The 18,391-nt window shown below is 44.6% G+C and overlaps 1 protein-coding gene across 1 annotated transcript in view; it reads left to right on the forward strand.

Moving 5' to 3' along the window:
• The window catches only part of GRID1 (glutamate ionotropic receptor delta type subunit 1), a 651,231-nt gene that overhangs the window by 523,778 nt on the left and 109,062 nt on the right, over positions 1-18,391 (forward strand). Inside the window, exons 9-10 of the mRNA XM_058671771.1 lie at positions 15,619-15,720; positions 17,001-17,198. Coding sequence (XP_058527754.1) covers positions 15,619-15,720; positions 17,001-17,198 — 300 coding nt within the window. The remainder of the gene's footprint in view (positions 1-15,618; positions 15,721-17,000; positions 17,199-18,391) is intronic.

Raw genomic sequence — 18,391 nt, forward strand, 5'->3', positions numbered from 1 at the left:
TTAGGACAACAAAAGTCACTTGCCTTGAGTGTAGTTGGAGAAATCCCTGAAGTATGGGGCTAAGAGCAGGAGGATGAAGAGGGAGCAGGCTGATGCCTGTGAGGGTTCCAGGTTCAGCAAGTGCAGTGTTGTGGCCCCTAGAATGTCAAATAAGATGAAAGAAGAATGGAGGCTAACCAAATGCTGGCCTGAGGGGTGGCTCTTGGTTCTGGGCATCACTTGCGGTTTAGAGGAGATGCCATCATCATGGAGTTTAACAGCCTCAAGAAAAATCTTCCTTTTTCCCTTCCCTCCTTTGCTTTCTGTCTTCCTCTACAAAATCAATCAGTGTTTATGGACACCCTATTGTGTGCAGAGGCAGCATTGTCCAATGGACTTGGATTCAGAAGTCATGAGCTTATACTCTCTCTGGATTATTTAATTGACAAGTAGTGAGTTGCCTAACCTTTGTCAGCCTCAGGTTCCTCACCAGCAAAATTGAAGGAATAATTCCAGGGTGATGTGTGTGGATGGAATAAATCAGCGCATGTTATAAGATGAACTCAAGGGCAAATAGGTGAGAATCTACTATGTCCAGTGCATAGCAAATGACTCTAACGCTTAGTGACTTAAAACAAGAATGCTTATTTTATGTTCATTTTATTGTGTTGTATCTCACAGACTCTGCAGACATATCTGGATGATTTTTTGCTCCTTGTGGCATCCACTGAAGTCACTTAGTTGTACACAGGAGGGCTCAAGAGGCAGTCACTTGCTTGTCTGATATGTTGGTGGAGAGAATTGAAAACTAAAATGTTTGGGAATTACCTGCCAGAGCACCCACATATAGCCTCTTTGGTATGGTGGCATGGGGGTTGTTGGGTCACTCAATGCTTTCCCCAGAATAAGAGATCACAAGGGAACCAGGTGAGCATTGCATGGATATTTAGAGTGTAACCTCCATGGTCACATGGTATTCCTTCCATCACAGTTTATTAATTGCACATGAAGACAGTTTACTTGTAGAGAGTCAAAGGAAAATCAGGCCGCATGTGTGAATTCCACAGGAGCATATGGGGTAGCCAATATTATTTGCCACCTTTGGAAGATGCAGCCTGATCCATAGCTCTCTCAAGTTAAACAAAACAAAACAAAACAAAACAAAACAAAACAAAACAAAATGAACAACAACAACAACAACAACAACAAAACCACTCTGCCTCTCTTCCACAAGAATCCCAAAGTCTCATTTATTATGATGTTGACTCAAAGTCCAGTATTTTGTTATCCGAACTAGACTGAATTTGAGAGATCAAGCTCCTTGGATATGGCGTCCCAGACCTATGAGGGTACTTCAACAAGTTTCTGGAAAATTAGAAAGAGAACTTACGTTTATTTCATTACCAAAAAACACCTTGAAACACACGCATAGTTTTTTCATTATACTCACTCCCAGGAACTTTTGGAAGACTTCTCATAGTTCCTGTCAATCTGACGACCCTTGTCTAAAAATACAGTCATGGGACTCACCTACACCCCTGCTTCCTGGGAAGATTCTCTGTCTCTTTGACATCTTTGTTTCTGCTTCCTAAGGCATCCTTACTGCTCCCTGAAGCATATAGATTCTAGTTATAGCTGAATCATTTTCTGAGCTGCTTTCTTGCCACAGAAGTTCAGGAGTCTGGAAGTGTATTCCATTTTGAAGTCCCTCTGTTTCATTTAGTCTAACCTGGCTGAGCTTCCACCATACTACAATTCCTTGAAAATCTGGGTGGGTTTTGTATTGGGTGTATTTTCTTTTTTCACGTTAGAGGACAGAACACCCAGGGGCTTCTCAGAGGTAGGCAGGCCCTTCTTTATCCTTAGTTTCCAAAAGGGCTGAGATAGATTCCTAGGAACTACTCTCTCTTTTAGAGACTGTGATTGCATCTTTAAGATTGCAGAGAGCCTTTTTTTTTTTTTTGTCTTTGAAAGGTCTGCTAGACACTACTCTCAAGACAAATGAGGTCTTAAGAAAAGGTTTTGTGATTGGACTGTTGATTATTTCATAAGTACACATTTTTTTCCAGGTGGTCTGCAGGGTTTCATCTTTTCATTGAAAACATCTCTTACTTTGGAATTTTGTCCTAGAGGCTAAGAAATAAATTCATTGCTGAGTCCAGAAAAACTCTGACCTAGATAAATGTTCTTTGTAATCTGCTTAAGAATGAGTTCCTTCTTTAGTCCATGTATGAACTACTTGTGTGTTTGTATCTCTGTACATGAGCATGTGTTGTGATATATGGGACTCTTCAGGATTCTGTTTAAATACCTCTTTAGGCCAACTCATCAATTTATTAAGTAGATTTTCTGCTTTCCATATTGCTTCAGGTGAGAGGTTTTTTTTTTTAAAGTTTTTTTTTTTTATTATGAAGTCAGATATACAGAGAGGAGGAGAGACAGAGAGGAAGATCTTCCGTCTGATGATTCACTCCCCAAGTGACAGCAATGACTAGAGCTGAGCCAATCTGAAGCCAGGAACCAGGAGCTTCTTCTAGGTCTCCTTGTGGGTGCAGGGTCCCAAGGCCTTGGGTCATCCTCAACTGCTTTCCCAGACCACAAGCAGGGAGCTGGATGGGAAATGTGGCTGCCAGAATTAGAACTGGCGACCATATGGGATCCCAGCACATTCAAGGTAAGGACTTTAGCCACTAGGCCACCACTCTGGGCCCGGGTGGGAGTTTTTGACCAACCTGTAACAACGCTACCATTTTTCCCAGCTTTCAGTATTTTCCGTTAATCTCTCATCATCAGTTTCCTGGAATTTCATGTCCTCCAATAAATCTTCCTAAAGATTTTCTAACTCCCTCATCTACTCAGCTCCAAAGTCACTTCTATATATTCCATTTTTCTTATGGTAATACTACATTTCTAGCTCAAAATTCTCTTTGCGTTACTCTTTGATTTCACAAAAAAACTCTCAGGATTTAGTAATTTTATGTTTTAGGAGTTGTATTTATCAAAAATTGTTATGATTTTTAAAAAATTGAGATAATGAGTCCTTTAGTTCATTTCCCCAATTCTCATAACAGCTAGAACTGGCCAGGGCTGAAGGTGGAAGCTGGGAAACTCAATCCGGTTCTTTCACATAGCTAGCTTGGAAGAGAGCTGTAAATGTCACCTGCTGGAATTTGGGACATAGTCAGGACTCAAACCCATCTTAACTGCTATTAACTGCTAGGCCAAATGGCTGCACTTGCATGTAAGAAATATGGTCAGGGCTTGGCTTGGCAGTTTTGATGTGAATGGAACCCACTAGGTGGTACTTGACTCCTGTTGAGCTAGTCTTATAAATCCAAAGGGACTTCATTCACTGTCTAATGCTATGCCAGAAGTGGCTGGGCCCCTTTGTCCAGCTAACCCGGAGTGCCCATATGCGGTCTTCCCAAGTGCAGAGATTTGGGAGCTGATTTAGCATAGCAGCAGGTGAATGGTGGCTAGAGGAGGTACATAATGTTGTCCTTCAAGGGATGTCTGTCTATGTTGGAAGATATCCTTGATTTGTGAATCTGAGGGGTCCTGTTGGCATCCAACTGGAAGAGGCAGTGGTTACTGCTAAACATCCTAGAATGCACGAAGCAACCTTCCCTCCTCCAATGAAGAACTGTTTGGGCCCACATATCAGTGGGGCTGTGGATGAAAAATCTTGTCCTGGGGAGAGCATTCCCAAGGGATCCAGGCAGATGCTGCATGGTCTTTTCCAAAACAACTTCTCTCCAAGACATGCAGCATAAGATTCAAAGCAGATTTGGAGAGAGAAGAATCAGACTTCACTTCATGATTGTGGGTGGAGGATTTACGCTGCAGAAGAGCATAAGGGATACAGAATATCACGACCATCTTTAGAAAGTACAATCTGCTCCAGGAGCTGTCTGGGAAATCCACTCGTAATCTTGCCACAGAAAAGGGTATGGCAATTTAAGGGTACCGGAGGATCTGTCACTCGTGGCCAGAAGCATGACATGGGAATTCCTGAAAAACAAATAGTTCAACAGTTTTTAAATGACAAACTTTTAAAGAAGGTTCATGTTTTGAGAAGGGCAATGTACAGGGAAGAGTATTCTCCCCGGAGTAAGCAACCTTGGCTAAAGTATGGGCAATCACAGATCAGCAAACTACAGCTCCGGGACCAATCCAACCTCGCATTGGTTTAATTCATGAATCTTATTGGAATCCATCTGTGCCTATAGGTAGTTGGCCACAGAGATCAGAGAGCCTAAGAAGCCTAATATATTTGCTGTCTGTTATTTTCTGAAAAGTGTGCTGACCTTGTTATTTGAGAAATATTTGCTAAGAGCATACTATGTACCAACAATTGTATCCCCTATTTGTATACACGGTTGGGGGAAGCAGACCTTATCCTGGAGAGTGGTTTTCACAGATTAGCTATTTAGAAGTTAGGAAGAAAATGGTCAAGTCCTATATTTGAGAATGTTCCAAAAAGTTAGGAGTGACCTGTAAAGGTTTGATCAAGATGAAATCATCAGGCAAGACCTGTCAGATGAGAACTAGCCAGACATGGGCTGTGAATGGTAGAGATAAAACTTATCAGGAAAGACGGGGGCATGCACAGTATTACCAAGCAGGGAGGTACTTGGCGTAAGAGAAAAAAAGTGAAACCTGGCTTCTTTGGGGGGTTCTGGGTACAGTGTACCTTGTGCAACACGGGGCCAAGGGTAAATGGGCAGGGCTGACAGAGCTGATAATTCTTAGAGGCTACGGAAAAGGTCTTCAAGTTTCATGGGGAACCAATGGAGAATTTTAAGAAAGGGAAATAAAGAAAATTATTTTTGTTTAAAGAAAAATGAAAGCTGGTTGTTTGGCGGTATTGAATAATAGAAGATGTGAGAGATAGGTAAGGCAAGAAATAGTGATGCCATGACCTGGGCCTGGGTTAGGAAAGAAGCAGAGAACAGACAAGGAAGTGGGACAGCTAAAATGAATTTATTAAAGAAAGAAAATAAATTTGTAGAGATGGCCAGCTGCCAACATGCACATGGAGCCAGCAGGGGCAGACAGCCTGGTCATTCAGCAGATTAGGTCTTACAAAGATTAGTGGGCTTGGGGGTTTCAGAGGGATGGGAGAATGGCAGAGGAGATGTAACTTTTCCCAGGATTTCCAGACTTTGTGGCCTTCCTCTTTGGGGGCCTGGTGATTGGAAAAGAATGCCGAGAGTGGGGTGGTGAACAATAGAGGTTAGACTAGTTTTTTTGACCTGCAGGGTTGAGAGTCCCTGGGTGGATTGGGTCTGGTTTGGGAGTTGCAATGGCTGAGGCTTGTGTGCTTGCTCCATCAACCTGTATTCCTGAAAGTTTACTGCACCTGTATACCCTCTGGGAATTTTGCTCAAGTACACACTCTGGCCTGGTAGATACAGGGTAGAGTCAAAATGAGATGCTCCTGTCCAAAGGTCCAGAGGTAAAGGCTTCTAAAGAAGGCCTACAAGAACTTCACTGCAATCATCCAGAAGTCTGAGAGTAAGTTTTCTACACAAAATTGTGTGGAAGAGAAAATCTAATCCAGGAACTCTCAACCATCATAAAAAAAAAATCAATGCTGAGTGAGAGAATGAATATCTTTGGGGAACTTCAGATATACTAGGAGATCCCTAGCTAGAGTTTGAGAAAATCATGAAATTCCAGCCAATGAAGATGCATCCAAAGAATGATCAATGTTATTGTTGTTTCTAATAAAATTTTGTTGAGTGAAGCAAAGTGAAGCAGTGTTAGCCTTGCCATCAGAAACAATCTGTGAATGAATAGAGTTGGTGCTTTAGGATGAGGTGAAAAGTATCCCCCCAGAGTTACAGTCAGACTGGGGGCATGTGGAAGGAGCCTTCTTTGGAGGTGTGAGAAGGACCTATTGCTCCTCAAGAGATAGAGAATAAAGAAAGGCAAGGATGTTCTAGAGTGGCAAAGGCCAGGTGTTTAGGGAGAATATACAGGGGGATACCTGAGACTTCCCTCAGTGTAACACGCTCAGCTGTAGCTGTCAGAACATGTCTTGTCACACTTTCAACTGATGAATAGTGTATATAGCACCATTGAATCTAGTGAATTCAAACTAACAAGAACTGTGTAAGCTGTAAGGCATTAGCATAATAGAAATGGAGAGAAAAGAAAAAATGGCTGATAACCTTATGGAAAGTTCTGCAAATGAGGATGTGTGAGTAGAAAATTGGATCAGCTCAGGTACTTAGCCAGAAATCCCCCCTGCTCATGAGTCGGAGAAGCAGAATGCTAGCCCGGCTTATTTCAGAGCAGGAACCGCCGCTGCTGGAACTTGTGGTTTATGCAGAGAGACAAAAATCAATACACCCAAAACAATTAGGGAGAAATACAAACCTCTACATTGGTCCTAAGCTAGAGCACAATGTGGTTTGAAAATGGAAATTGCCTTATTGTTTTTCTTCTGATTCTAAAAGGCAATGTTTTCCTGTGATATAATCCAAGCATTACAGGAGTGTACTGCACAAGAGATGGACTGTCCCTGTGATCCCATCACACTACCCAATGCCAGAAACACCCATTTGAGACTGTCTTTGTGATGTAGGCATGTACATAAACCATCTCACAAAAATAAATCAGCATTTAAAAAGTTAACCTAAGGGGTGTGTGTGTGTGTGATATGTTATACAAGCTATTTATCCTATACACATTATGTAGCTACATACAGGGAAAACTGAGCTTATGTTCTTCTCAATCCCCTACATGGATGTTTCTGATTTTTTGAGGCTGATAGATCACCTTCTGGCTACTTGATAGTTTCCAGCTCTAGCATGAAAATATCGTCACCTGAAGGCAGTAATAGCAATTGGGGACTTATTTTGGAAATTTGTGCCTTTAGTCGTTAGTGCCACTCCTTGTAATGGCTCCATCTTCTTTAACATCACTATAGATATCTAAGATTTAATTAGATGAATTATCTGCAATAAATTCCCCAGTTGATTTTTTAAAGATTTATTTACTTTTATGGAAAGGTAGACTTACAGAGAGAAGGAGAGACAAAAAGAGAAAGATCTTCTGTTTGCTGGGTCACTCCCCAAGTGGGCACAATAGCAGGAGTTAGGAGCCAGGAGCTTCCTCCAGGTCCCCTACATGGGTGCAGGTTCCAAGGCTTTGAGCCATCATTTACTGCTTTCCAGGCCACAAAGAGGGATCTGGATGGGAAGTAGAGCAGCCAGAACATGAACTGGTGCTCACATGGGATCTTGGCATGTGCAAGGCAAGGATTTAGCCACCGAGCCATTGCACCAGGTCCCCCAGTTGAGATTTGATCACATGGACACACTATCACCAAGACATTCTAGGTTTAGGACACTTTCATTGCTTTCCAGACTACGTGTTTCTTCTTTGTGTTAGAGTCCCTCTGCCCAAGCAACTACTAATCTGCTTCCAGTCTCTATAATGTTGCCTTTGCAAAAATGTCATATAAACAGATCATAAATTAGGCAGTCTTTTATGCTTGACTGTAATCACTTGGCATGCTGCTTTTGTATCTTATCCATGCTGTTTCACATGGCAGTAGCTTGGGTGTTTTATTGCTGAGTAGTGTTTTGTTGTATCAGTAAACTACATTTTGCTTATGCCCATTTGCCAGCTGATCCACATTTTGACACATTCTCCTTTTAGGCTATTATAAATAGTATTTCTATGAGCGTGCAGATGGAGAGCATTTTATGGACATATTTGTATGAGATACACAAATACCACACACACACACACACACACAGAAAGAAAGAAAGAGAGAGAGAGAGAGAGAGAGAAATGGAATTGGTGGGTTTCCTGCCATGTATATGTTTCTATGTGGTGGAAGCTGCCCAGCAGCGCTCCAGGGTGACTGCACATTTTGCATTCCACATCCTAGCCACAGTTGTTGACGTCTGTCTTTCATTTTAGCCAATCTTCTTGAACTTGGTGGTAATGTCTTATTTTTCATGTTCCCAATGATTCATAGGATAGATCATTATGGGTTCCATGTGTATATTTACTTGAGAAAAAATAAGTGTCATTGTTTCAAGCAATTATATGCATTATATGATTGAGTTGTAAGTTTTTTCTCCCTAGACAACTGGGCAGGTACATGTGGGATACTCAAGTTTTAATATGCTGTGTTCTGATTTTCATGCTTCTACTCCAACTTGGTGGAGACCTGTCAGAAAAACGTGGATGAATGGTGGTGCCATTCCTAAGAGGCTTAACTTCTGCGGTTCACATTTTCTCTCTGACCTAAACTCTGCCTTTAAGATTTGGTTAAAATTTTGAATTATTTTTCTACCTGTTGACTTTGCTTAATGACCACCTGTCCCATACCCAGTGAGAAGGAAACCTTGTTGATATCTCCCCAGAAAGCAGAGGCGATCTCATGACTTCAAATCTAATTTTAAAACGTATATATGGTGTGGCTCTTTTGCTGCTTTCTGCCTCCATCTTCAATGGGAACGCAACAGAAAATCTCCGCTGCTGGGACCCAGGAGTTCGTCAGTCCTGCTAGCCCACCAAGCTCTTATGTCCTGGTCTTTTGGAGACTGGAGGCTTGGAGTCAGGGGCGTCTGTCGGCTCCATCATGAATGATTTGGAGCCCAGGGCTCGATGCATCCCTGCTTAGTTTTCACTTCCTTCTCACTGGCATTGATGGAGGAGTCTCTTGTTCTCATCCTTGATAACAGGTTTTTTTTTTTTTTCCGTGAAACCTCGTGCACGACAGCTCCCTCACCTATTTCACTCTTTCTTTACTTACCTCTGCCCTCTGGAAATTTAGAACACGTTCTGCTGAGGCTTAAGATAGTGCGACTTTCACCAAATGCTCAATTCCCTGTGCAGATGGTCTTGGCTGAAATGGAGATGTTCAGTTGTCCTGTCCTAGAATGGGCCCCTCCTCTTATATGGACTGACTCTTGCGTTTTCATAGCAGGTGTATCGATTTGGTGTTGACCGCCACCTCCTCTAACTCTCAACCTCCAAGGCCTTGCCTTAGTGGCCCCTATGTGTTGAAATTCTCCAAACAAACTTCCACATTAGACTTTACTTCAGTATTCCTAGCTACCTACGCCAATGCTCTATTCTCAGAGGCTTGAATTCTCTTTTGAGATACTGTATTTGGGTCTAAACCTGTCATCAAAACTCAGAACTTGAAATTGACTGACACGAGAGTTGGCTGAATGTTAAGTCAGACTGACTCAAGACTAGAGCAGGTCCTCCTCACCCCATGCCTATCTAACACTGTTCTCTCCTAAAATGTCCACTGAGCCCATCCTGTTTCCCAGTAAAAATGGACAAGGGAACAAAATGTAATAAAAGACTTATGCGCTTGATGGGTGTCATTTCTGATGTCTGTGCCCTGGCAGAGGCCACCTGCACTTGGCTGATGAAGCTGCTGGCCTGTGAGGAGACAGCTTATGTGGGACTTCATCACTGGCTCAAAGGCCTGACCCTTGGTGCCGAAAATGTCTCCTGCTATGTTCAATGTGCTCCTGAGACAGGCTGCATACCTCACTCAGCTCTGATAGTGCAACAACATACGTCATTCATCTACTACCTGGTGGCATGTTGTTAAACAAGCAGTTTGGGGAAAGTAAACCTTTCGCTCCCTCCTTTCTTTCTTTCCCTCTCCTCTCCAGGAATTGCCAAGGCTTTCAAAAAGTTCATGGGAAACTTATTTGTGAATTAAAGAGAGAAATTTCTCTCTATCTCTCTCCTCTCTCTCCCTCTCTCCACCTAAAGAAAACCTAAATTTATCACATTTTCCATGAACTTTTACCTCTGGGCTACAACACAGTTGTGTTGTTTTCTCCTGCCATCTTCAGCCCCCCTGCAATAACACTGGCACTGCAGGATCTGCTATCCCTTGGCCACAGATCTCAAAATTCTATCTTCCATAAGCTGTCTGTCCCACTTGGGGATAATAGCCTGGCCTTTGTTAAGGGCAGGCCACTGAGGCCCAAGTCCTTGTATCTGCCAACGTGAAGAACACCCTGCTTGACTTGCGAAAATATATTTTCTTGAGCCCAGTGATTTATGAAATTTATTCTCCAATTGGCTGATCTCTTGAACAGTGGTTTGTCATAATCAGATTTAGGAACCATACATCTCCTTCCCAAGGGATGATTGTGCCGTCACCCCTGGCTCTAGTACCCAGGCTGCTGGTCTGGCCTGAACAGATCCCGGCAATGAAAGAACGCCGTAGCTGTCTTATCAAGTGCAGGCAGTGCTCGTTGTGTTGAACAGTGCTGGAAATTAGTTTTTCAGGCGTTGATTTTGACAGGTCAGCTGTCAAGAGTGGGTGTCTGTGGTCATAAATTCATCGATCCCATAAATAGCGTTCTGTCTGCCAAGCATAAGGAGAAGTCAGAGCAGACGCAAATGAAACGCTCCAGAGTCGTGTAACGAAGTGTCAGGACTTCTTTGGGCAAGAGGTTTTCCTGGCTTTCCATTTATCAAGCCTCTTAGCCTCATTTGGCTTTTATTGACTGAAATGTTTTTATTCCTGTGATGTCGCAAATAGGGAGCACCTAATAGCACTGTCTGGAGCACCTAATAGCACAGGTGGGGTGCAGTCTCCCCTAGTGGTGTCTACTGCGTGGGTGAGAATGCAAAGGCTTCATTAAAAAAAAAAAAATCCTGGGCCCGATGTGGTGGCCTAGTGGTTAAAGTCTCACCTTGAACACGCTGGGATTCCATATAGGCACTGGTTCATGTCCCAGCGGCCCTACTTCTCATCCTGCTTCCTGCTTGTAGCCTGGGAGAGCAGTCAAGGACGGCCCAAAGCCTTGGGACCCTGCACCCACATGGGAGGCCCAAAGGAAGCTCCTGCCTCCTGGCTTCGGATCGGCTCAGCTCTGGCTTTTGTGGTCACTTGGGGAGTGAATCATCAGATGGAAGATCTTCCTCTCTGTCCTCCTCTCTGTATATCTGACTTTGCAATAAAGATAAATAAATCTTACAAAAAAATTCCCTCGTTTGGACCATGCTTTCCTCCGTCCTAATAGAGCAGGTGCACAGATTTGGTGTGGGTATACCCCTGTGGTCTTAAGATTTAGGCAAGAGCACAGAGCTTTCTGGAAGCAGGGAGATTCACATAGCCTGAGGTGCTCAACTTCATCCAGATGTGAGGGAATAATCAACTCTGTTGCCCAGCACCAAGTATCCTGAATCCAGGAACACGATTGAACTTTGATGTGTTTGAAAGACAGGATTTGGGTTTTGTTTTGAAGTCTTTTTTTTTTTTTTCTTGCTCTGCCAGAGGACAGGATGCCCAGAGGCCATGGAGAGAGAAGTTCGTATTAAATCAAAACAAACCAAACCCAAAACAACCTAATCCTGAGCACTTTCAGACAAAAAGATAAAGATGAAGACAGGCTTGCTGGAACTGTCCCTCCCTGCCAACCTCACCTGTCATCTAGTTCCACTTTGCTTTAAATGGAGCTCTGGCACGGGGTTGGCTAAGCATTGACTCAGATGTTTGGTGCTATCTTTCTTGGAACAAAAAGATGGCTTGTCTTATCATACCTGGTCCTCAGCAGTGGCTGCTTCTCTGCCTCCTGAGCCAACTGACCGATGGAGTTCTTCTTCAGCCTGGGTCTTACATGTGAGAGGAGGCCACCACTAGACCACAGCCCCTTGGAGTTCAAGTGCTGGTTTCCTGAGTTCTGACTCTGACATTGGCCTACAGGTGCTGATAGATCACTGGGCTCCTTTTGTTCCCCGACATTTGCTTCTCAGTCATAGAAGTGTGTGTTTGATAAGTGTTTTTGCTTAATCACCCATTTCTGCTAGTTATTTTTATCCAAAGCTTATTTTCCTTCCTATGGAAAAATTGAGAAATCTATTGAAAATAAGAAGAGAATAGAAAAGAGATGGTTATTCCTAATTCCACCAAGCCATATGTAATTCACACATGGCTGTACCACATTTTAATGTATCTCTTCCCATTTTTACTGTCGCTTTTGGTTTTTTAAACATCATTGCGTGTGCGCAGTACACATGGTTTTATAATCTGCTTCTTTACTTCGTGATTCGTAATGAAGCTATTTTGTAACAGAATATTTCAAAATTCTTTACTCCTGTGAACAGCCAGTCCTTCAGCTTGGTAGACAGGGAAGTGGGTATTCTTCCATTTTATAGATAAGAAACTAGAATCTCAGTGAAGTGTAATTAAACCGAACAAATATCTGTGAGTATTCTTCTGTGTGTCTAATGCTGTGCTTCCCGGGCTACCATCTGGGGTCATTCAGGAAAGTGGGAGAGCAACTGCAACAGACTCGCAAGCACCTGCTGCTTCCACAGCTCCAGCTTCTCATCTCCTCCGCCCAAGCTGCAGCAGTCTCGAAGCAAAATCTGGAGAGGAGGATATGGTGTTTCATGCATGGTAAAACAGGAATGAACAAGACACATCCGAGCCCCAGCACTTGAGAATCCAGACAGCTTGTAAAGAGAGGGTTTTAGTACAGAGATAAGAGTGAGGGACCCTGGTCCCAAGGCTGGCTTACAGATTCGAGCCCAGAGATGACTTCTGTCAAAGCTTTGTGTAAGCCAAGCAAACTGAATGATACATGCAAGATGACATCCAAGTGAAAGCTTATTTTAAAAAAAATGATTAAGAGGAGGGCATTTGACCTCGTGGCTGGGGTATTGGTGAGGATACCTGCATCCCCTCATTGGTGTACATACATTTGAGTCCTGACCCTGGTTTCTTACTCCAGTTTCCTGCCAATGTGGATGCTGAGAGGTAGCAGGGATGGGTCAAATTCCTGGGTCCCTATCAACCCAAGTGAGAGACGCAGGTTGTGTTCCCAGCTGTTTGCTTTGATTCTAGCTCAAAGCTTTCTTTTGTGGGCATCTGGAGAGTGAGCCAATGAATGAGCTCTCTGTCTCAAATACGTAAATCTGTAATTTAAGGGAGTTCACCAGACTCCAAGGAGGAAAATTGGTGTTCCAGGCAAAAGGAACTGGAAGTAAAATCAGGAGGAAGGCAGTATATTGTGTCTGTGCAGGCTGGAATGAGGCTGAGACTTCTGGGAGACCCGGATTAGGAAGACCTTTCCTTAGGCTCCAGGCTTAAAAACTGTTAGAATTTACTCTATAGGAAATGGAAGTGCATTGGAAAGTTTTCACTAATGCAGGACATAGATGTTGGAGTTTATTTATTGTAAATGTACCGTCAGCCTTTCAGAAGGATGAAAGAGAGAGTTTGAGAGAGAGGGAGTTGGTTAATGAGACCAATCAGGAAAGTGTGGGAGGTTTGAGGCCAAGCTAATGCTACCTACAAGCAGGCAGGGACTGGAAGCTTCCTAGAGGTGAGCTGTGGCACCTGGCAGTGCATCACTGGCTCTAATTTCCATTCTTCATATCTGATACAATTCCAGTAGACAGACAAGGAAAGCACAGCCCTGTGCCTAGGTGCACATCTAAGCCAGAGAAGCAACGAACTAACAGGCTGTCTCCTTGTGTCAGGGTCAGGGATTAGGGAGCACTTGGCAGCAGTGGTAGGAACTCAGGTGGCAGTGTGGGATAGCACATTCAGTCTCTCAACTCGGAAGCCAGTGTCAGGAAAAGATTACCTCCACTGTAGCTTATGAGCCATTGAGGTGGTCAAGGGGAGGGAGGAGGGCTTCAGAATTCCATCTAGGCCTGAAAGAGTAGCAGACCACACTGAACCAGACCACACTCCAGTGTCTGGGCTTCACAGTGATGGGGGTGGGGCATTGCATGCCACTGTATCATGGGGAACCATGCAATATTCCTGTCCCCTAAGCCCACGTTTGGGTACCCAAAGAATGCAGGAACAAACATTCTGACTTTTTCACTCAGAACCTGTCATCTTCCCCTTGGCCATCACTTTAATCCAGCTGCAGGAATCAGTTCGAGGTCTTCAGGCTGTTTCTTCAGATTCGTGTTTCCTTCTCACTGTATCAGTTCCTGGAGTCTGGTGTCATTGGCATTTTCATGTCCTTAATTGGAATTCTGCGTCAATCTTCACTTGTTTTCTCTGGAATGATTTCCAGATTAATTAATGTTGGCAGGAGGGGCTCGTCAGAGTACATGGCCACACTCTTCTCTAAAGTCTCCATTTGTCACTGCCATACAGATACTCTATTCTTTAGGAGAGAGCCATCTCAGTAGGTATCGTGTCCAAAATGACTGTATAACATGTCAACTTCCTTGTAAACTGGCTCCAGAACCCCCTGTCTCATCCTAGTGGATGATGCTGGGATGGCAGACGTGTCCTAACAGGGAGCTGTTGGGAGCTCCCTGAGGGCCCTCAGTACCACCTCTCCACAGGGAAATATTACTGTTGCTGGGGTTAGCTATGCGTCCTCGAGAGGATCTTCTTTGAAAAAGAGTATGTACTGCCTGTGGCTGTCTAATCTTTACAGACACGGTGATCTAAGAGCAGCAACAGCATTCAGGAGCTTGTTTGGCAGAAATAATTTCAAAGCCCAGAATCAGTGGGTACATAAAAAGTCCCTGAGTGATTTGCATGCAGATCACAGTGTAAGAACTGCTGATTGACTCTATAGCATTGGCTCACAATCCTGGCTATGTATTGGAACCACCATATCTCCATCATTAAAAATCAGATAGAGCAGAACTCTGGGGGTGGGGCCCAGCCTTCAGGATGTTCAGAAAGTCCCCTACGAGAGCCTACTATATAGCCAAGCCAAGAATTCTAGAAAGGCATATCAGGCACGCATTTGCAAAGTGTGAACACTTCCCAGGCTCAGGCCCTAAAGCTCTGTTGGTTTGAGTTGGGGTCAATATTGTGATTTTTTTTTGTTTGTTTTTAACCTGTCTCCAATTTATAGCAGAGTCATTGGCCAATGATCTGGCCAGTGTTGGCACAGGCTCTGCAGGGACACAGGAATGAGAAGCAGTCCCAGGAACAACCATGTCCCTTCTGTTGCTTCTGGAGCAGGGCAGAGTCTGTTCCAACACCTGAGGGTGCCTGGCAGAGATGCATTGAGCTATTGCACACGCCTAGGAGACACAGAAAGCTTGACACAGGCAGAGAATATTTGTTCCTCTCTCTGCCTCTGCCTGCCTATCAGATGGTGTTTACATTACAGAGAACACATGCAGAGAGCTCCTGGCCCTTCCTGCTGTAGACACCAGGGTGCAAGACAAGCTGTATACTTGGGCTTTTGTTACTCAGCTTTGCTGCTGAGCCGCATCCTGCCCATGGTGATGGCAGTGGCCACGGTTGAATTGAGTGCCCTGGTGGTCTAGGAAAGTCAAAAGAGTGAGTCAGGAAAGAGGATACTTTGAGGGAGCCACACAGTGGTAGAGCCCCCATGGCTGCACAGAATAGGATGGGCATAAACCTCTGTCCTAGGGGCAAGTTCTTCTCAATTGGTTGCATGCCTGCAGTGCTGGAGATCTGTGTGAGTTGATGGAGGGTGGGAGTGCGGATATGCCTCTTTGTGTGTTACTTCTGTTCTCCTTTATAGGTGCAGGATGGATCTGGGTCTCAGAGAGACTCCCAGGACTGCTGCCTACCTCCCTGTCTGACTCCTATTTTAGGGAAGAACCTTCTGAAGTGTACCTAGGTGCCTGTTCTATGTGTGTGCCTCATGCTCCCTTCTTTTCTTTTCTCCTCCACAGCTGGCAACGTGGGACTCGGAGAAAGGCCTCAACGGCAGCCTACAAGAGAGGCCCATGGGCAGCCGCCTGCAAGGACTGACTCTCAAAGTGGTGACTGTCTTGGTAGGATCACGGGGAGGCTATTCCGGGAGCTTCAGGCTGCTCCCTGTTTAAGCTGGGTTTGGAGAGCCAGAGGTCTTGAGGAGTAATTTGAGCCTTTCCTTCACATAGCTGTGTGATAACAAAAGGGTAAGACTTGGAGATTCTGCCATGGGGCCCTTGAGACTACATGTGAGGTTCCCACCCTACTCCAGAGAATGGGGCTGGTGCACCCAGATCTACCACTGACCTCCAAATTCACCTCCAGGGGGCGCTCGGCTGCTTCCTGGAAGGCAGCAGGGTCTTGAGTGACTGCTAGTCCACAAGAGACAAGAGAGTGGAGCTGGTAGCTAGTGTCCCCAGAAAGATGCCAGGAAGGGTGTGTTCTGTCAGTACCCAGCAACTTGGGTGGCCCACATGACACAAAATTCCTAATGAAGCCCATTCGTTTTTCCATCCTAGTTGTTCTGGAATTATAGACGTTTCTATTTCTAAGAGACCTCAGATTCAACCCTCATTAGCTAGTTGGGGCATGGTCCCGGTGTTTCCCTGTGTCCCCACAGGCCCAGAGGCTCTAGGCCCCAGTGATTCTGCAGTCCCTGAACGTGCCTTGTATTCCATTTCCCCGAAAATGTGAAGTTAATGAAATACAGGCTCTGGTACCCAAAGTTCCTTTTTGATAGCAAAGGGAATGATGGGAAGACCTGAGATGCTTCCTGGAGAACTGGCCACCTCCTCTACATGTGGCTCAGCACATAGTGTGTGGGCACACAGTTTCCCTTGAGCTCAGGAACCATGGGTTTTCATCCTAGCCTACCCTTTGTCCTTGGCCTGTTAATCAGCATCTGTTTTCCAGTACAAGTTGATAGATATAATACAATATGATCTTCTCCCAATTTAATATCTCATATCTTTATTGCCATTTATTATCTTATGTGGGTTCTCTTGAATTATAGCAGTTCTAGTTCAGCCTGAATGTTACAAATGGAAGTGGGGAAACAAGAACCGTTATTCTGGGAGCTGGGTTTGGGCAGAACTTGGGATGATATCATAGAGCCCAGGTAAAATTTCCATTGCTCCCTATTGACCTGCTAATTGGGGTGATGGTCCTGGGCATGATTTCTTGACCACTTGTAAACTGCTTTTTAAAAAGGGCAGAGGACTTCAGCCCTCAGGTTAAAGCGGTTTATATACTAGCAGTTCTAAGTTACGACTCACTAGATTGATTGTCTGACAATACCTTGGATGTGAGTGTGGTTGCCCCTGTTTTTCCATTGAAGATGACTCATTCTCTTGTCCCCCAGGAAGAACCTTTTGTGATGGTGGCTGAGAACATTCTTGGACAGCCTAAGCGCTACAAAGGGTTCTCCATAGATGTGTTGGATGCACTGGCCAAGGCTCTGGGCTTCAAGTATGAGATTTACCAGGCCCCTGATGGCAGATATGGTCACCAGCTCCACAACACCTCCTGGAACGGGATGATCGGGGAGCTCATCAGCAAGGTAGGTCCCACGTACAGATTCACAAAATCAGGCACTCTAGGCTACCCTTGGGTAACCTCTAAACTTGGTCCATTATGTTGTTGTATGTTGAGTCCGGCTAAACAGAATGGTTACTGTCCACAGTACACCAAGACCCTCTGGCCCTCACTCCCACTCGCTGCAACTGTCCACTAACACCCTCTTTCCCTCATAGCATCTTGCTGCACCTGTACACCAGGGACCTCTTCCCCTCATACCCACTCACTGCATCTGTACACCAAGGCCCTCTGCCCCTCACTCTCACTTGCTATACCTGTTTCTGCTTTTTCATCTTATTTTCCCCAGGCTCTGTGTTTCCCTCCCCGACCAATGTTCTTGTCTGTTGGAAACCCCCCCACTCTTCTCTGTAAATTCAACCCCCAAGAAACACCTCTGCACACCCTCCCCAGGTCTGGATTGAAGCCAGGGATCCAGTGCCCACCAGGGGTGCTGTGAGTGCTCCTTTTCTTTGTGCCTGTAAACCACAAGTGGGGTGATGCACATGAGCATTGGCAGAAGCATGTGCGCGTGTATGTACTTTTGCATGTCTGCAGCATTGTGTATCTGTGGTGTGGCATCGACATTTCCAGCGCTTCAGACCTGTTTCACATCATCACTTCTTATCCCTGCTGTAGAATCTGTGTCTTTACTGGAACTCTGGGTTGAGGCCAGTTCCCTGTACCCCCACCCTTGCCTCTGTATTCTCTTGACCTCTGGATCATTTCTCCCATAAGCATTTATGATTGTGGCGTTGGGTTCATTGGGATTCCTTTCACCCACCTGGACACATCTGGACTAGCCTGGACTCTCAGTGCATCATCTCATGTGGCTTGCTAGTCATTGTAACCATCTTGCCCTCTGATCACAACTTGTGCTTCTGCCTGTTTGGGACCTTTACTCCCCAGGCACAAACTCTACTTTTTTTTTTTTAACTTATGAAGGTGATCCCTAGGCACAGAATCATTCCAATTTCCTTTCATCTTTTTTGAAAAACAACTTTATTGTGAGAAAATTCAGATACCGTGTTAAATTAACCCTTTTAGATGTCAATGCAATGATGTTAGTCGCTGTATTGAGCAGTGCAACTATTGCCATAATCCAGTTGGAGAGTACCACCATCATCCCACCGAGAGCTCCCACACTGTTTTATAGTTAATGCCATTCCCATCCCCAGC

Source organism: Ochotona princeps, chromosome 13, assembly GCF_030435755.1.
Source record: "Ochotona princeps isolate mOchPri1 chromosome 13, mOchPri1.hap1, whole genome shotgun sequence".
Lineage (NCBI taxonomy): Eukaryota > Metazoa > Chordata > Mammalia > Lagomorpha > Ochotonidae > Ochotona > Ochotona princeps.